Source organism: Myotis nattereri (genome assembly GCF_964212035.1).
Source record: "Myotis nattereri genome assembly, chromosome: 3".
In the NCBI taxonomy this organism is placed as follows: Eukaryota; Metazoa; Chordata; class Mammalia; order Chiroptera; family Vespertilionidae; genus Myotis; species Myotis nattereri.
This window is the reverse complement of record NC_138077.1, coordinates 116,409,903-116,430,593: the sequence shown is the minus strand read 5'-3', so window position 1 is coordinate 116,430,593 and position 20,691 is coordinate 116,409,903. Positions and strand designations below refer to the sequence as shown.

Below are 20,691 nucleotides of genomic sequence, written 5' to 3'. Positions count from 1 at the left end.
AAGAAAAAAATAAATAAAAGCAAAATGTCACAAAAAATTTATAAATTCAATTGGGCTAATTTTAGTATTAAAATTATTTTTAGTCAATTTAATTCAATATTTATCACACATCTACTTAAAGCAGGAAACTATGCTATACTTCATTTACATTTTTAAAAATCCAAAACGAGAGAAATATAAAAGCAAATTAAATTTTAAAATTAATATAAAGGTAGCATTAAGCAGATAGCAATTCATAAAAAATGAATCAGATGATTGAAAAAAAAATCTACATTATTCTGTATAAAAAAACTTTTAACCTTCTCAATTTTCTTCAAATAAAATCTTTAGATGAAAATTTCAATCATCTTGAGTACCTGATATGAAATCTCCACTTTTTCCAATTCTTTTTTAAATTAAAAATGTGTTCCACTGCCAGCATACATGGAAAGTTGAATGCCAGGAAAAGGGGGGAGGGGCATGGGAATCATGAAATAGGACCATGTGGAACTACAAAAAAACCTTTGTACATATCTGGTGCCTGGCAAAGGGGAGGGCCACCAGAGCAGTGGCTGCCAAATGGGGCCAACCCTATGTGCATAGCACATCACAGGCTCCAGTCAATAGAATAGGCAGACCTTGGGCTTGGAGCACTCAGGAAATATGTGCTGATATGTGTTCCCACCCTCACTGGGTCCCTGAGGGCCTGGGTCAACATAATGATATGGCTGTGGTTACTCCATTTGTACATGGCCTCCACTTCCTGAAGACAGAACTCCTTGACAGACCGCCCACGCCCCGATGAAGTGCTTAACGAACTGCTCTCACAATGTAAGCAGCCTGAGGTGAGCGGTCGCAGGTAGACCACAAGGTAGTTCAAGGTTCTCTGATCATTAAAGGAGGCCAACAGGTGGACTACTAAAATCTGCTACTCAACCTGCTCGTCCAAGTTTATGAAAGTGTTTTGGAAATCCTCAACTGTGAACTCACGAAGCCCTGGGACACCAGGTTCTCTTTGCTCTTCGCAGACACAGCCTTAAACCATGGTAATTCTTTGCACCTACAAGTGGAAAAGTCCAAAAGCTCAATAGGAGCAGTTCCAATCTGGACTAGTCTTGCAGTGGTTGAGTGTCGACCTACGAACCACATACTTTGTGTGGAGGTCTTTGATCTTCTGTTGACTGGTGTCATTCTCCACAAACTCCTTGTTGCAGGACTGAAAGCTCCATCAGCTCTGAGACCAGAGAGCTCTACACAGCAATCTTTTGCTGAATTTTGTTCTGTGGAGCCATGATGGCTTCATCATAGGCCAATTAACACCTTTAGCCCAACAGTAGTTCTGCTTCCCTTGCTGAGGTACCTCTGTCACCATTTTTTTTTTTTTTTTTTGCCACCATTATTAAACTCCCAATTTACTTCAGGAAAAGAACTAGGGAATTTATCAAAATTATAAAAGCCCACAATGAGATATCACTACCCACATACTGGAAAGGTCAAAATGAAAAAGACTTAAAATACCAAATGTTGACAAGGTTGTGGAGCAACCAGAACAATCATTTAGCTAGCAGAACAACAAAATGATACAACCACTGTGAAAAACTGTTTGACAGTTTCATTAAAATTAAATATATATCTGCTTTATGTCCCAGAAATTCCAGTCTTGGTAACATTTTCAAGAGGAATTAAAACACATGTCTACAAAGAGCCTTGCACACAAATATTGCTAGCATCATTATCCTATATAATAAAGAGCTAATATGCTAATTAGACCAAACAGCAGACCGTCTAGACGACCTTCTGGACAAAGCCGGGGCTACCAAGGCCGAAGCAGCCGGGGCTGTGAGGGCTGAGCCCCTTGCACAAATTTCATGCATCGGGCCTCTAGTCCTATATAATAAAAGCGTAGTATGCAAATTGTCCCCTCGACCGGGAGTTCATCCGGGAGTTCGACCAGAGGGCGTGGCCAGCCAGGGGAAGGGAGGGAATACCTGCCCAGCCGCCACCAGCCGCTAGGGACCCTAACAGTGCTTGGCCAAATTTCATGCACTGGGCCTCTAGTTTATAATAAACAAAAACTAGAAACAGCTCAAGTGTCTATCAACAAAAGAGATAGACAATCAAGATGGCGGCATAAGGTATAAACCTGTACTTGCTGCCCACCACAACCACATTAAAACTACAACTAAAAGACAAAACGGCTATCATCCAGAACCACGGGAAAGCTAGATGAGTGGAAGTTCTACAACTAGAAGGAAAGAAAAAAGCGCATTGAGGCTGGGTAGGAAGTGCGGTGGAGCCAAGAGCAGAGGTACAGAGGTGCGTGAACCAGGCTGCACCTGGGTGCGCAGTTTTAATCAATCGGGAGATACAAGCTCCCGACTGCACTGAACTCATTTCCGGCGAGATTCTAGGGTCCCAGACTCCTACGGGGAGAAACTGGACTGTTTGGCATCGGGTCAGAAAGCAAGGGTGGCTTTCTTGCAGAACTGCTCACAGGGATCATTGTTACTGTGAGGGCGCAGGACTCAGGGACGCAGGGACGTGGAGACCTGGAGACCTGGAGACCTGGAAACGGCTGACAGACAGCCATCACTGTTTGCTCCACCCTGGTGAGTCTCTGAGAGCCCACCTCACCCAATTTACAACCCCACCCAAGCTGTGCGCAGCGGCGCAAATGAATCGCCTGTCCTTTTGCAGCCTAACCTAACAAACTGCAGCTGGGTCAGAGAACTCCAAAATTTCCAAACCCCAAACAAAGAGGAGAAAACTGCAGATCTCACGGTAGCTCCTGCTGAGTGGACTCAAACAGTGGTTGAATTTGCATCTCCTTGGAGATCCAGGAGCCAGTGTACTCAGTGGTCAGATACCAGATTTGAACTCCTCACATCCATAAGTGACACACTCAAGAGGCAGACTCAGTGAGCACCAAAGCCCCACTGAAGCAAGTCCTGCCCCATAAGGGTGTCTCCAGTGCAGCAGTACTTCCACTATAGACACAGCGGGTCCTTGCATCAATAGGCCTGGAGATCATTTCCTCCCAGGGATACCAACAGCAATCAAGGCTTAACTACAACAAGATTGTGCACACAGCCCACAAAGGGGTGCACCAAGAGTGTCCACCTCAGGTGATTGGGGAGGCTGAGCCACTGTGCCCAATTGGACACCTACCACACAAAGCCACTCTATCAACACAGGGAAGGAGCCAAAATGCAGAGACAAATAAAATGTCACAAATAAAAGAAATGGAGGAAAGCAAATTACTGGATTTAGAGTTCAAAAACCACAGTTATAAAGTTACTGAAGAATCTTCTACAAACCTCCAAGGAACTTAGTGAGACCTTCAAGGATCTTAATGAGAATACCAAAAAAAAATGGAAAAGAACCAGGCAGAAATTAAGCATACACTGACTGAAATAAAGAATAATATACAGAGATCCAACAGCAGACTAGAGGATCCCAAGAATCAAGTCAAAGATTTGAAATACGAGGAAGCAAAAAACACCCATCCGGAAAAGCAAAAAGAAAAAAGAATCCAAAAATATGAAGATAGTGTAAGGAGCCTCTAGGACAACTTCAAGCGTACGAACATCCGAATTATGGGGGTGCCAGAAGAAGAGAGAGAGCAAGATATTGAAAGCCTATTAGAAGAAATAATGACAGAAAATTTCCCCTACCTGGTGAAAGAAATAGACTTAGAAGTTGAGGAAGCGAAGAGAAGCCCAAATAAGAGGAATCTAAAGAGAACCACACCAAGACACATCATAATTAAAATGCCAAGGGCAAAAGACAAAGAGAGAATCTTAAAAGCAGCAAGAGAAAAAGGAAGTACCCATACGACTGTCAGCTGATTTCTCAACACAAACCATGCAGGCCAGAAGAGAGTGGCAAGAAATATTCAAAGTGATGAATAGCAAGAACCTACAACAAAGATTACTTTACCCAGCAAAGCTATCATTCAGAATTGAAGGTCAGATAAAGAGCTTCACAGACAAGAAAAAGCTAGAGTTCATCACCTCCAAACCAGGATTATATGAAATGCTGAAAGGTATTCTTTAAGAAGAGGAAGAAGAAGAAGGTAAAGATAAAAATTATGAACAACAAAGGCACAACAAATACATATCTATCAACAACTGAATCTAAAAATTAAGTTAATAAAAAAATCTGATGAACAGAATAAACTGGTGAATATAACAGAAGCAGGGGCATAGAAAGGGAGTGGACTGACAATTCTCAGGGGGATGGGGGTGTGAAGGGTGCGGGAAGAGATTGGACAAAAATCTTACACCTATGGGTGAGGACAGTGGCGGGGGGTAAGGGCATGGGGTGGGGTGGGAACCAGGTGGAGGGGAGCTATGGGGAGGAAAAAGAGGAACATCTGTAATAATCTGAACAATAAAGATTTATTTTTAAAAAAGGGATAAACAAACTGATATATGCATACAATAGAAAATTACTGAACAATACAGAGGAACTACTGATACACTCAACTATGATGAACATAATAAGCCTTACACAAATGAGTAAATACTACCTAATGCCATTGACTGAAGTTCTAAAATAGGAAAAATTAATTTATGATAATAGAAATCAGATCTACAACTATTTCTTGCAAGGAATAACTGAAAAGGGACATGAGAGAACTTTCTAGAGTGATGGAAATGTTCTATTTCTAGTTGTAGGTTACATGAGTGTAGGCACTTGTCAAAACTGTCAAACTGTACACTTAAGAGTCTGTGTATTATGTTACTACTGGTACATGTAATTTATACCCCAAAATAAATAAATAAAATTCTTAGGAAAAAAATAATAAATGGAACCCAACAAAGGGATGGATTGCAGTTTTGATAGAAAAGTAACAATGAAGGCTTATGGAATCTCAAAACACAATGAATAATAAAGCTGTTACTAAACTTAAATTCCTGTGGTCTATCAGTGTTACTGTGCCATAAACACTGCTGAAACATTGTTTTCCTTTCACAAATAAAAGCATATTTGAGCCTAGCCGGCGTGGCTTAGTGGTTGAGTGTCAACATATGAACCAGGAGGTCACGGTTTGATTATCGGTCAGGGCACAAGCCTGGGTTGTGAGCTTGACCCTCAGTGTGGAGCATGCAAGAGGCAGTTGATCAATGATTCTCTCTTTTTTTTTTTAATGTTTTCTTGATTTTTTACAGAGAGGAAGGGAGAGGGTAGAGACTTAGAAACATCGGTGAAAGAGAAACATCAATCAGCTGCCTCCTGCACACTCCCTACTGGGTATGCGCCCGCAACCAAAGTACATGCCCTTGACCGGAATCGAACCTGCGACCCTTCAGTCTGCAGGCTGACGCTCTTATCCATTGAGCCAAACCGGTTAGGGCCAATGATTCTCTCTTATCATCAATGTTTTTATCTCTCTCTCCCTCTTCCTTCCCCTTTGAAATCAATAAATATATATTCTTTTTAAAAGGCATACTTGAAATATTATAAAAATATTCCTTTCATACCAAAAACAATGTTTGCTAAATGAAATAAAAAGGTTAAAGAACAAAGAGAAAATTCCCCAGCTTTCCACTGAAGAAAATTTCAATAATATCATACCTTATATGTTTTTGAAACTGGTACTTTTTCTTGTCTTAAACTTTTCATTTCATGAACAGCATGGGAATTTCCTTTCAATCTCTGTATTGTCATAAATTCATACTTCCTCTGCAACAGCACATATCCATGAATTAAAGAACAATTATGTTAAAAGTGAGAAAATCCAAAGGCAATCATAAAATTCACTTATGCCAAAAAGAATAAGCAACTTACCTGTAAATTATCTAAACGAGCTTGAACTCTTTTAGCCTGAATCTCCATCTTCTTGTTTTCTTCACTTACTTCATTTAACTAAAATATAAAAATGTTAGATATTTCAATATAACCCAAAATCTTCATACTAAAGATTTCCCAAATAATCTATATTATCTCATCTGCATAACCAAGCAATGGAACAAAACAAAGGAAACACTCATAATTAAAGATCACAGCTAATATCACCATTTGTCCCCAAAATATTAATAATAATCTAAGTCTACATCATTCAATGAAAAATCTGCAAGTCTCCCAACATGTTACAATGTCTTTTAATTGAACTTTTTGTGGAACTATATGTACAGAACTGTGTGCCAATCATTAAGTATGCAGTGTAGTGAATTATTGAGATTGTATTAAATATATTAATTTGGGGAAAACTGATAACTATATAATATTGAATTTTCCATTTACAGACATAACAAAGCCTTCAATTTATTTAGGTCTTCTGTATTTTAATAATGTTTTGTACTTTTCAGTATATAAGTTTTACACATCTTTCGTTAGATTTATTTCTGGATAGCTAATGTTTTTCTATGCTATTACCTATTTGATTGTTAGTATATAGAAATATACTTAGTTTTGTATATTGAACATAGTTATATCCAAAGGTTCTTCTAAATTTGCTTAATTCTAATAACTCATCTTTACATTCATTTGCATACCTAGGTACATAGGTAAATAATGTCATCTGTGCATAATTCTGATTTCTTCCTTTCCAATCCTTACTTTCCATTTTTTCCTTATTTCATTGACTAGGGCTTTCAGTATAATGCTCAATAGAAAGAGTAATAGCCCTAACTGGTTTGGCTCAGTGGATAGAGCGTCAGCCTTCAGACTCAAGGGTCGCAGGTTCGATTCCGGTCAAGGGCATGTACCTTGGTTGCGGGCACATACCCAGTAGGGGGTGTGCAGGAAGCAGCTGATCAATGTTTCTCTCTCATTGATGTTTCTAACTCTCTATCCCTCTCCCTTTCTCTCTGTAAAAAATCAATAAAGAAATATATTAAAAAAAAAAAACGAAAGAAAGAGTAATAGTAAGCACATTTATTTTGTTACGATCTCAGAGGGAAAATATTTCAATAACTTGCATTAAGTATAAATTTATTGTTGGATTTTTTTTTTAGATACTCTTTAGAACTAAGAAGTTCTATTACTAGTAATTATCAGTTTGTGCTGAATTTTGTCATAGAAATTATGATTTTCTCCTTTTATGAGATAATGCATTAATTTTCAAATGATAAACAAACCTTGTATTCCTGAACTAAATCCACTTAGCAGTATTATCCTTTTTATGTATCGCTAAATTCAATTTGCTGATATTTTAAAATTTTGCACCTATATTCCTAAGACTGGTTTCCACTTTCCTTTGCTTATAATGTTCTCAACGGGGTTGTTTCAAGGTTATGCTGGCCTCATACAACAAGAAGGGGAATTTATATCTCTTTATCTATCTATGTTTAAGGTACATGATACTTCATCCTTAACAGCTAGCCATGAGTCTTACTGTTCCTTCTTTGAAGGAAAGTATCTTATTTTTCTCTGACCACTTTTAAGATTTTAACTTTACCCAAAGTTTTCAACAGTCATAAAAATAATGTGTCTAGCCCTGACCGGTTTGACTCAGTGGATAGAGCGTCAGCCTGAGGACTAAAAGTTCCCAGGTTCGATTCCGGTCAAGGGCATGTATCTTGATTGCGGGCACATCCCCACTAGGAGGTGTGCAGGAGGCAGTTGGTCGATGTTTCTCTCTCATTGATGTTTCTAGCTCTCTATCCCTCTCCCTTCCTCTCTGTAAAAAATCAATAAAATATATTTTTTTTAAAAATGTGTCTATGTATGTATGATTTTCCTTAAAATTTATTCTGCTTAGGGTTAACATAATTTCTTAAGTCTGTGGATTGGCAACTTTCAGCAGTTTTGGAAATTTGTGACCATTATCCCTTCACACATTTTGCTTTTCCCCATTATCTCTTCTTGGAATCCCATGTTGAACTTTTAAACTAGATTCCATGTCTATTTTATGAATTTTCTATTCTTCCTCCACGCAATGTTTTCATTTCAAGACTTTTTATGAAACTATCTTCTAGTTCACTAACCTGCCTTCTTCTGTGTCTCATCTGCTGTTAAACCCATTTACTGGAGATTTAAAATTCAATTAACGCATTTTTCAGTTTTAGAATTTCAATTTAATTCCCTTTTATAGATTCTAATTCTCTAATGAAGTTCTCAATTTTTTCTACTTTATTGGCTATATTAATTATTATTTTAAAGTCTTTGCCTATTAACTCTAATAACTGGATCACCTGTAGATATGTTCATATTGTATGGAGTTTTTTTCTCTTCATATTTAATCATATGATTCTATCTTTTTTATTTTTATTGATTTTAGAAAGAGAAGGGAGAGAGACAGAAAAAGAGAGAAACATTGAGTTGTTTTTCCACTTATTTATTGGTTGATTCTTGTATGTGTTCTGATGGGAGATAAAACCCACAACCATAGTGTATCAGGACAACACTCTACCCAATCAGGAGCTATGATTCTGTCTGGTAATGTGCTTATGAATTCTGTATAGAATGACAGAAAATTACAATTTTTATACATATATCTTCTTCAATAAGGGCTGATCCTTTTCTCTGCTAGGTCCTTAAAATGGGGACTGATCACCTTAATCTGATCAGGAACTGAGATGAGTCAAGGAGAGGTTTCAGTTTGAAGAGGGTTCTATCTACCTCTAATTCACCTCCTCCTCGAGTACAACCCTGCTGCTTTCAACAGGAGCCTGGGATGTTCACTGGGATTCTCTCCCCCAATGAGTCCTGAACATTAATCCTTGTCTCCTCAGCCTGGTAAGACTTAATAGGAAATTTTTTTATTATTATTATCATTATTATTATTACTACTACTACTAAAGCAAATTTATTTATACCCAATGCTATCATAAAGTGCTATGTAAATTAGTAACAGAAACAACTGACTTTTATATTACCAATTTTTCAAAGCATGTATCACTCATCATGCCAGAAGCTGGCAAACCAATACACATAGCCACTCCAATCACCACACACTCATACAAGCACATGCAAAATTATTAAGGATTATCTTCTATATAATAAAAGCCTAAGCAACCATTACGGAAGAACGACCAGAGCGACCGGTCGCTACGATATGCACTGACCACCAGGGGGCAGACGCTCAGGCAGGAGCTGACCCCTGGTGGTCAGTGCGCTCCCACACAGGGAGCACCACTCAGCCAGAAGCCAGGCTCACGGCTGGCAAGCGCAGCAGCAGTGGTAGGAGCCTTTCCCGCCTCAATGGCAGCGCTAAGGAGCAGTAAGTTGAGTGGTAAGGAGCAAGGGGTCCCGGACTGCGAGAGGGCGCAGGGTGAGCTGAGGCACCCTCCTCCCAGTGGATGAATTTCATGCATCGGGCCTCTAGTCCAGTGGTCAGCACTGCGGCTCACGAGCCACATGCGGCTCTTTGGCCCCTTGAGTGTGGCTCTTCCACAAAATACCACGTGCGGGCACGCACGTACACTGCAATAGAAACTTCGTGGCCCATGCACAGAAGTTGGTATTTTGTGGACGAGCCACACTCAAGGGGCCAAAGAGCTGCATGTGGTTTGCAAGCTGCAGTTTGCCGACCACTGCTCTAGTCTATACTAATAAAAGGGTAACATGCTAATTAGGCCAGACATCATCTGGACGTCCTTCCGGACAAAGCCACAGTGGCAGGGGCCAAGGCAGAGGCGGTTAGGGGCGACCAGGCTGGCAGGGGAGGGCAGTTAGAGGCGGTCAGGCCGGCAGCAGAGGGCAGTTAGGAGCGATCAGGCCAGTAGGGGGGAGCAGTTAGGGGGTGATCAGGCCGGCAGGCAGAGGCAGTTAGGTGCTACCAACAGGCAGGCAGGTGAGCGGTTAGAAGCCAGCGGTCCCAGATTGCTAGAGGGATGTCTGACTGCCGGTTTGGGTCTGATCCTGGCAGTCGGACATCCACCGAGGGGTCCCGAATTGGAGAGGGTGCAGGCCAAGCTGAGGGACACCCCCTCCCGTGCACGAATTTCATGCACTGGGCCTCTAGTATAAATATAAACCTAGAGATAGGAATGGGCAACGATGTATCTATGCTAGCAAAAAAAGAAGTCCCTATCTTTTTTGAGTGCTAGACTGAGATTGTGATGGGAAAAGCGATCTCTCCTGGGATACAGCAAACTCCCAGACAACAGTAAGTCAAGGTCATATTCCAATTGTGGAAGTCCACAAATGAACTCAGGGAAGCCAAAGAACTAGATAAAGTGAAAAATAAGGTACCTAATTAACACTGCAAAGGAAAAATGTTATAACAAGCAGTTCAAGACTCATTGGGGGAAATCAAGAATAAAAACAAAGAGCTCTGGCCAGGTGGATTAGTTGGTTGGACTATCGTCCCATGCACCAAAAGGTTGTGGGTTCAATTCCTGGTCAGGACACATACCTAGATTACAGGTTTGATTTCCTGTCAGGGAGCATACAGATGCAACTGATCTATGTTTCTCTCTCTCTCTTAAATCAATAATAACATATCCTTGGGGGAGGAGTAAAATAAATAAATAAATAAATAACAGAAAACACACAGCCAGCTAAGGAATCCCAGGAGGCAAATTAACCCTGAGACTCTGAGCTTAGTTACATTTTAGAATCCATAAATTTTTCCAGCCCACTGCTTTAATTGTTAAAGTAACTGAGTTTACCCCATACTGCTCATCCACTTCTCCTTTCCACAAATACATTCTCCTGCCCATCTTCAATGTATACCTCCACTTTCACATTTTCAGTCAAAATTTGGCAAAGTGAAGTTGAAAAAAGAAAAAAAGAAACCCAATACAATGCAAAAAACTATTTGTTATGCAACTTTAGTATAATCAAGTACTACTTTAAATTATACCACTTATTTACACTAATAAAAGACAAAGATGCTAACTGACCGTACCTTTGCTATGCTCAAGCCACGCCCACCAGCCAATGAGAGCAACTATATGCAAATTAACCCAACCAAGATGGCGGCCGGCAGCCACGGAGCTGGAGCAAGCAGGAGGCTTGGTTGCCTGGGCGATGGAGGAAGCCAAGCTTCCCGCCTGCCCTGGCCAGCTGTGGCCTCCATTAAAGGCAACAAAGTTTCAATTATAGAAGCTAAATAAATCCCAGGTACTGAAAGGTCGAGGGCTACGCCCTCCATCTTACCCCGGATCCTCCATTTTTGGGCAGCAGCCTTAGCCATGTGCTTGGCAAGGAGCTTCTTCCCAGAAGCCCAAGCCTCTTCTAGCCACACCTAGGATTTCTTTAAACTAACCAATGATAATCAAGGGAGGTGCGCACCATAGATACGACCACATCCTGTGTAACAAGACACCGACTTGCGCCTGGCCAATCAGCAGAGCCCATAGTCCTCTCTCCTCCCCTTACTCCAACCCCCCTATAAAACCCCTCTCCCCACAGAGCTCACTCTCTCTCTGCCCCAGCCTCTGCATCAGCAAGTGTGTAGGGAGCTCGAGCTAGCCCAAATAAAGACTCTATCTGTTTTTGCATCGGACTCGGCTGGCTCCCTGGTGGACTTTTGGTGATCCTGAAATCTGGGCTTAACAATACGTGCTTCCAGCCAGCCTCCACTGGGAGCTTGGGTGGCTGGGGGCCATGGCCAGCCTGCAAACAGCCATCAGCCCCTCACCCAGGCTAACCAGGCACCCCAGCGGGGACCCCCACCCTGATCCGGGACACCCTTCAGGGCAAACCAGCCGGCCCCCACCCATGCAACAGGCCTCTATCCTATATAATAAAAGGGTAATATGCAAATTGACCCTAACAGCAGAGCGACTGGGAATCACTGGTCACTATGACACACACTGACCACCAGAGGGCAGACGTTCAATGCAGGAGCTGCCCCCCTGGTGGTCAGTGTGCTCCCACAGGGGGAGCTCTGCTCAGCCACAAGCCAGGCTGACGGCTGCCAGTACAGCGGTGGTGGTGGGAGCCTCTCCCGCCCCCTCAGCAGTGCTAAGGATGTCCGACTGCAGCTAGGCCTGCTCCCTGCTGGCAAGTGGACATCCCCCGAGGGCTCCCAGGCTGCCAGAGGAATGTCTGACTGCCAGCTTAGGCCCAATCCCCCGGGGAGTGGGCCGAAGCCAGCAGGTGGTCATCCCCCGAGGGGTCCCAGACTGCGAGAGGGCACAGGCCAGACTGAGGGACCCTCCCAAGTGCACAAATTTTTGTGCACTGGGCCTCTAGTCTAATCTAATAAAAGAGAAACATGCAAATTGACCATACCTCTGCTACACCCACAAGCCACGACCACCAGCCAATCAGGAGCAAATATGCAAATTCACCAAACTAAGATGGCGGTGGCCATGGAGCTGGAGCATTGCCCCCGGCAATGGAGGAAGCCAAGCTTCCCGCCTGCCCAGCTGGCCCTGAGATCCGCTCAAGGCTACAAAGTTTCAATTCTAGAAGATAAATAAATCCCAGATACCTGCTTCCAGCCGCCGTGGCCTCCGCTCAAAGAGGGGCTGAGAGCCTCGGTTGCCAGGGGCAACCCAGGCTTTCAGGACCTGGGCTCCGCTCAAGGCTACAAAGTTTCAATTCTAGAAGTTAAATAAATCCCAGATACCTGCTTCCAGCCCGCGGACATGGCCAGCCTAAAAACGGCCATCAGCCCCTCACCCAGGCTGGTTAGGCAGCCCAGTAGGGCCCCCCACCCTAAAGAGGCTGTGGCCAGCCTGAAAACGACCATCAGAACCTCACCCAGGCTGGCCAGGCACCCGTGGGGACCCTCACCCTGAAGGGGCTGTGTCCACCCTGAAAACAGCCCTCTGCCCCTCACCCAGGCTGGCCAAACACCATGGGGTGAGGGTCCCCACTGGAGGGCTTGACCAGCCTGCAAACAGCCATCAGCCCCTCACCCAGGCTGGCCAAGTACTCCAGTGGGAACCCCCACCCTGAAGGGGCTGTGGCCAGCCTGCAAACGGCCCTCAGCCCCGCACCCAAGCTGGCCAGTCACCCCAGCAGGACCCCACCACCCTGAAGGGGCTGTGGCCAGCCTGCAAACAGCCATCAGCCCCTCATCTAGGCTGGCCACACCCCCATGGAGTGAAGGTCCCCACTGGGGGGCTTGACCAGCCTGCAAACAGCCCTCAGCCCCTCACCCAGGCTGGCCAGGCCCCCCAGTGGGAACCCCCACACTGAAGGGTATGTGGCCAGCATGAAAAGGGCCCTCAGCCCCTCACCCAAGCTGGCCAGGCACCCCAGCTGGGCCCCCCCCCCCACCCTGAAGGGACTGTGGCCAGCCTGCAAACAGCCATCAGCCCCTCATCTAGGCTGGCCACACCCCCATGGGGTGAAAGTCCCCACTGGGGGGCTTGACCAGCCTGCAAACAGCCCTCAGCCCCTCACCCAGGCTAACCAGGCACCCCAGAGGGACCCCCACCCTGGTTCAGGACACCCTTCAGGGCAAACCAACTGGCCCCCACCCGTGCACCAGGCCTCTATCTTATATAATAAAAGGGTAATGTGAAAATTGACGCTAACAGCAGAACCACTAGGAATGACTGGTCACTATGACACACACTAACCACCAGGGGGCAGACACTAAATGCAGAAGCTACCCCTTGTGGTCAGTGTGCTTCCACAGGGGGAGCTCTGCTCAGCCACAAGCCAGGCTGACGGCTACCAGCACAGTGTTTGTGGTGGGAGCCTCTCCCGCCGCCTCAGCAGCGCTAAGGATGTCCGACTGCAGCTTAGGCCTGCTCCCCGCTGGCAAGTGGACATCCCCCGAGGGCTCCCGGGCTGCCGGAGGGATGTCTGACTGCCAACTTAGGCTCGATCCCCTGGGGAGCAAGCCTAAGCCAGCAGGTGGACATCCTCCGAGGGGTCCCAGACTGCAAGAGAGCACAGGCCGGGCTGAGGGACCCCCCAAGTGCACCAATTTTTGTGCATCAGGCCTCTAGTATAAATAAATAATTACAGTGCAATATGATACCAGTCTACTAATATACTCACAAGAGTATGAACAATGTAAAGACTTCCTTCTAATACAGTGCCTAGTATATTAATAGATGCCCACAAAATAAATGAATATTAAATAAGCACTTAAGAGCAGTTAAAAGTCCCCAGGTTATTGGGGTTTTTCCTTTGACTTGTTTTTAAATATAGTACTTGCTTTTATATTTTTAAAGATTTCTACTTGCCAAACTTCTCAGCTGGTTGCCAGAACAGATGATGAGAAAGCAAAAGCTTAAGAATATTTTATATTAGAAGTATTTTGTAATAAAGCTACAAGCAAAGTTAATCAAACATTTCTCTAGCCAGATGTTCTAAGATTGACTTATAATTTGTTAAATATAAACCATACAGTACCAAGAATGTCTTATAATCTAATATATATTAAAATGGATCTTACCTGTTTTTTTAAGTTATCATTCAATTCTTTCAAAGCATCAAAAGAAGACCTTAGCCTCTTGTTTTCTTTGTTTTTATCCTTGAGAACCTCAGTTAAGTGTGTAACTTCTGCATCATGTTGCTAGGAGGGAAAAATATTTTATTTAAAAATTAGGTAAGGATTCCTTGTCACTAACAGTTCTAAACATAAATTAAAAATTAGAACTCCTTGAATCAAAAGAACTTTAATCAGCATGTTTAAGCAGACATGACTAATGTTGCAAATAATTTATAAAAACTGTATAGTCAATCAAAATGCTAACCAAGCATTAAATGCAATTGTGAAATACCTATTAAAACATATTAAGCTGCAATAAAGTTTCTGCTCAGAAAAATACACCACAGAAATTCAATGGAATTATTTCTATTTGACATTGCAGAATGGTAAAACAAAGAAAGATTTCAGATCCTTCCAAAGAGATTAATTAGTTTTTCATAGCTTTAAAGATTGAAATTTAACATTTAAGTTACTCTTAAGAAGTAGAAGAAATAGTCCATAGACAAAAAATAATTTCTTGTTCTCATAAAGTGGCTACAATTGTTTTACATCTCAAAAAATTAACATATATAATAAAATGTATCTGATGCTTTGACTCTCCTTAATCAGTTTTATAAATGATTCAAATCAATTTCCCCTCAAATTACATTTAGATGAGATAGCATGTTTTCAATTTAAAGTATGAATACTTATTGTTTCTTTCACCCCTTACTCTCTATTCCTAATGTATTTGAAAAAGCAAGTTTACAAAGGAAAAAAAGTGAGTTTCCTTCTTTCAAGTAATCATATAGGCACCATTAAAATATAGCAAGTATCTTTATAATTAAAGCAGCAGACAAATCTAAGGAGAAAACAAAACAAAACGCAAAAATAAAAGTAGGATGAGAGCTCTGAGATTCCAAGCATTCCTTCTTGTGAAACCATGTTTAAAAATTCAATCATCTGCAAAAATTAGGTTTATGTAATTTTATTATTACATTAAATGATTCCTTAAATAACTTAGGATATAATCACAAATACACTTTTTCATACAATGTATTCCTGGGATGACGGTTGTTTCAATATTTGCAAATCAATTAATGTAATACATGAGATAAACAAAATGAAGGACAAAAATCATATGATCATATCAACAGATACAGAAAAAGCATTTGACAAAATCCAACATCCATTTATGATTAAAAACTCCCAGCAATGTGGGAATAGAGGACACATATTTCAACATGATAAAGGCCATATATGACAAGCCTACAGTTAATATCCTACTCAACAGGGATAAACTTAAAACATTTCCCTTAAGATCAATAACAAGACAGGGATATCCACTTTCCCTACTCTTATTCAACATAGTACTGGAAATCCTAGCCATAGTGATCAGACAAGAAGAAATCAAAAGCATTCAAATTGGAAGGAGGAAGTAAAGCTCTTTATTCCCAGATGACATGATATTGTACATAGAAAACCCTAAAGATTCCACCAAAAAACTACTAGAACTGATAACTGAATTCAGTAAAGTAGCAGGTTACAAAATAAACTTTCAGAAACAGTTACATTTTCATTCACCAATAATAAACTCTCAGAGAGGGAAACTAAGAAAACCATACCATTTACAATTGCATCAAAAAAAAAAGTAAAATACCATGCTACCCTGGCCTGTGGAAGAGAGTATTTCATGAAATGTCTCAACCCTGTTTTGAGGTTTTAGACTTAGAAACAAACACCTCTGTACAGACAGATTTGTGGAGAGTGAGAACCAAGGCTGTGTATTTTCTCTTATATGAATGGGAGAGAAAGAAGATGACTCAGGAAGCCACTGTAACAGTTCTTAGAAGCTGGGTCCGCTCATTTGCATATACACTACTCCTTACTGCAGGGCAATGTTCCACCTGGATCCAGTTGCAAAGTTTATTTGGAAAGTTGAAGGCCTCTCTTAGTCCTACTGGATTTGCAATGAGCCCTCTGTGGCCTTTTGCTTTGAGTGCTGTTTCCCTTTTATCAGAGGGCAGCACTGTATAAATTACTATTTTTCCCACAGCATATTCACTTGTATTGCATTATTAATAAAGGAAGGAGAGGCTGCATATTGGGCAGAAGTCACCATTCAAGGATAAAGTGGGCTTCCTATATACTTCTAAACTGCTTTAATAGAAGTATTCAAATCTCTTGAAGAGTGAGCTGGAAAGGCTACAGGAGAAAAGGGGTTTCTGTATTCATTAGAAAACTTTATGATTAAGGAAACCTTTAAAAACTAATCTCATGAATTTTGGTGCTCATGTGGCTTTAGTTGTTTGTTGCTTACCTTAATGAATGAGACTCATTACTATTCAGCAGTAAAAAAAAAAAAAAAAAAAAAAAAGTATCTCTTACCCATTGAGACAGCATGGAGGGACCTGGAGTATATAACACTAAGTGAAATAAGTCAGTCAGAGAAAGACAAGTATCACATGATCTCACTTATATGTGGAATCTAAGTAACAAAATAATCTGATGAACCGAGTGGATCCAGAGACATGAAAGCATGGAACAGAGTGCAGAATCTCGGAGGGAAGGTAGGGGAGGGTGGGTGGGAGGGAGGTAATCAACCAAGGACCTTGTATGCATATATGCATGGCCAATGGGGCGGTGAGGGCCTGGGGAGGGGGGTGGGGGTGGGCTGGTGGGGGTCAATGCGGGGGGAGGGGAAGAATCAGAAAAATATGACTAAGTGTCAAGAAAAATACCAACCCTTAGATGATCCACATATTGAATTTTTAACTGTGTTTCATGAAGTAACTGTAAATAAATGCAAAGGGAAAGACAGAAATTCTCATGAGAAAAATTTAAAAGTTTTCAAAAGAACATAACTGGGAATTTCAGAACTTTATCATACCAGAATTAAAAAATTTATTAGTTGAGCTCAATGGCGACATAGAAATGAAAGAAGAAACAGTGAATTTAAAGACAGCTAAACAGACATAAAATCTGAAGAACACAGAAGAAAAAAAATGAGGAAAAGGGAACTGAGCTTCAGAAATCTGTGGAGTAATCTATCTATTAATAAAAGGATAATATGCTAATTAGACAGGACAGACTGGATGTCTTCCGGATGTCCTTCTGGACAAAGCTGCAGTAGCTGCAAGGGCCGAGGAGGGCTGGCGGCCGGCAGCGGCAGCAGCAGTGGAGTGATGGGGCGGCGCCATCCCCTGATCAGCCCGGTCACCTCCCACAGAGGAAGGCCAGACTGCAGCTTAGGCCTACTTCCCCTGGGGAGCGGGCCTAAGCCATCAGGAGGACATCTCCTGAGGGCTCCCAGAATGTGAGAGGGGTCAGGCCAGCCTGAGGGACCACCCCCAGTGCATGAATATTTGTGCACCGTGCCTCTAGTCTATAATAATAAAAGGTTAAAATGCTAATTAGACCAGATGTCTTCCAAGCATCATTCTGACATCCTTCCGATGAAGCCGGGGCCTGAGGGAAGCCAGCCTGGCTCCCGGGTGCCTGCAGGCGGCCCGGGGAAGCCAGCACAGGTCCTGGGTGCCTGTGGGCGGCCCAGAGGAAGACAGCAGGAGTCCCGGGTGCTGCGGGTGGCCCAGGGAAGGCAGCCCTGGAGAAGCCAGCCTGGGTCCCAGGTGACTAAGGAAGCCAGCCTAGGTCCCGGGCACCGGTGGGCAGCCCAGGAGAAGCCAGCCAGGGTCCTGGGTGCATGCAAGAGGCTGGGGGAAGCCAGCCCAGGTCTCGAGTGCCTGCAGGTGGCCCAGGGGAAGCCAGCTCTGTTCCCAGGTGCCTGCAGGTGGCCGAAGGGAGCCAACCCAGATCCTGGATGCTGGTGTCGGCAGCCGGGAGAAGGAAGGCCTACTCTTCTTTTTTTAAAATGGTTTCAGAGAGGAAGGGAGAGGGAGAGAGAGAGAGAAACATCAATGATGCGAGAGAATCATTGATCAGCTGCCTCCTGCATGACCCCCACTGGGAATTGAGCCTGCAACCCAGGCATGTGCCATTGACTGGAATCGAACATGGGACCCTTCAGTCTGAAGGCCAACACTCTATCCACTGAGCCAAACCAGTTAGGGCAGGAAGGCCTATTCTTGCATGAATTTTTGTGCATCACGTCTCTAGTATACACTAATAAAAGAGAAAAATGGTAATTGGCGTATGGCGCTATCCTTTTCATTGGCTAATCAGGGCTATATGCAAATTAACTGCCAACTAAGATTGGCAGTTAACTGCCAACAAAGATGGCGGCTTGTAGTAGAGCTCAGGAAGTATGTCTCAGCACTGTGGCTGTTGCAATGGTGTGAGCACACTCCACCATGACATGCTTCCTCGGCACACCAGGAAGTAGCAATGCCCGCCTGAACTAACTCCTAGAGCCACATGCATAGTACCCCAGCCTTTCAGCCATTGGTTGCCTATAGCAATGTGTCTCCCTCTGATTGGTCGCCTATAGCAACGTGTCTCCCTCTGATTGGTCCCCTCATGCTATATATACCCCTGTAGTTCCTCAATTAAACGGATCTGCGTCAATGAACCTGGTCCCCGGGGTCGTGCATGCAGACGCCCTAGCGCGTTGGGGCCCCGTCGTCCTCACCCCCGAGGGATCCCCTGCTTCAGCGGCTAATTTGCATATGTAGGCACAATGCAGGGAGGCGAAAGGGAAAGCAGGAAGAAGCCCCCTGCCACTGACAGTGATCGGAAACCCAGGGGGGAGCTAAGAGCTGGAGAATCAGGTGCCTTTTCCGCCCTGGCCAGTGATAGCAGGAAGTAGGGGTGGAGCCAGCGATGGGAGCTGGGCACGGTCGAAGCTGGCAGTCCCGGGAGCTAGGTGTCCCTTGCCTGGGCCTAAAGTGGAGCCCACGATCTCGGGGCCGCTACAGTTGCGGGTCCCTGCTGCCCGAGGCAGAGCGGGAGATCGCGGGGAGCTGGGAGTCCCCTGCCCAGGCCTAATGCCTTGGCCAGAGGCGTTAGGCCTGGGCAGGGGCGGAGCCTGCAACCGCGGGGAGCTGCGGGTCCCCTGCCCAGGCCTAATGCCTCAGCCAGAGGCATTAGGCCTGAGCAGGGGCGGAGCCTGCAACCGCAGGGAGCTGGGGATCCCCTGCCCAGGCCTGACACTTCTGCCGGAGACCTCAGGCCTGGTCAAAGGGCCGATCCAGTGATTGGTGATCGGAGGGTGATGAGGGTCAACTCCTCTGGCCGAGGCATCAGGCCTGGGTGGGGGGCGGAGCCGGGGATTGGGGGTATATGATGGTCCCCTTGCCCAGGCCTGAAGCCTGGGTCAGAGGCGTCAGGCTTGGGCGGGGGGTGGAGCAAGCGATCAGAGGGAGATGGGGGTCCCCTGCCCAGGCATGATTCCTGGGCCAGAGGCCTCAGGCCTGGGCGGGGGCCAGAGCCAGTGATCGGGGGGAGATGGCGGTCCCCTGTCCAAGCCTGACACCTCTGCCCGAGGTGTCAGGCCTGGGCAAGGGGCCGATCAGGCGATCGGAGGGTGATGGGGGTCTACGCCTCTGGCCAAGGCATCAGGCCTGGGCAAGGGGCAGAGCCAGCAATCGGAGGGGTCTGGGGGTCCCCTGCCCAGGCCTGACACCTGGGCCAGAGGCATCAGGCCTGGGGTGGGGGCAGAACCAGTGATGGGGGAAATGAGGGTCCCCTGCCCAGGCCTGACACTTCTGTCAGAGGCGTCAGGCCTGGGGAAGGGGCCAATCCTGCGATTGGAGGGTGATGGGGGTCAACGCCTGAGGGCTCCCAGTATGTGAGAGGGGGCAGGCTGGACTGAGGGACACTTCCCCCCCGACACACACACACACACACACACACACACAGTGCACAAATTTCGTGCACTGGGCCCCTAGTCCTATATAATAAAAGATAAACATGCAAATTAACCATCCCTCCGCTATGCTCGAGCCACACCCACCAGCCACGCCCACCAGCCAATGAGGCGTGCGTATGCAAATTAACCCAACAAAGATGGCAGGTAATTTGCATACATAGAGCAAAGTAGAAAAGCTGGCAGCTTCGGGTGACGTGGCTCCCTCAGTCACTGGAGAGCCGGTGGCTTGGGGGGACATAGATCCCTCAGTCGGGGAACACCCAGAGCGCGGGGAGCACCAGGAATGCTGGGAATCGTAGTTCTGGTAGCAGACGGATCTCCTAGACACTAGAGAAGCGGTTCTCAACCTGTGGGTCGCGACCCCTTTGGCGGTTGTATGACCCTTTCACAGGGGTCCCCTAAGACCATCCTGCATATCAGATATTTACATTACGATGCATCACAGTAGCAACATTACAGTTATGAAGTAGCAATGAAAATAATTTTATTGTTGGGTCACAACATGAGGAACTGTATTTAAAGGACCAGAAGGTTGAGAACCACTGCACTAGAGCAAAGTGAGCCTGAAGCAAGTTGCTGTTGTAATTGGGGATGGAGGGAAAGCAAAGGT

The 20,691-nt window shown here is 44.6% G+C and overlaps 1 protein-coding gene across 1 annotated transcript in view; it reads right to left on the bottom strand.

The window, feature by feature from the left end:
- The window catches only part of CCDC138 (coiled-coil domain containing 138), a 175,167-nt gene that overhangs the window by 111,123 nt on the left and 43,353 nt on the right, over positions 1–20,691 (bottom strand). Inside the window, exons 7-9 of the mRNA XM_081086186.1 lie at positions 14,240–14,359; positions 5,773–5,850; positions 5,560–5,667 (exon numbers count right to left, since the gene is read on the bottom strand). Of these exons, the coding sequence (XP_080942312.1) occupies positions 5,560–5,667; positions 5,773–5,850; positions 14,240–14,359 (306 nt within the window). The remainder of the gene's footprint in view (positions 1–5,559; positions 5,668–5,772; positions 5,851–14,239; positions 14,360–20,691) is intronic.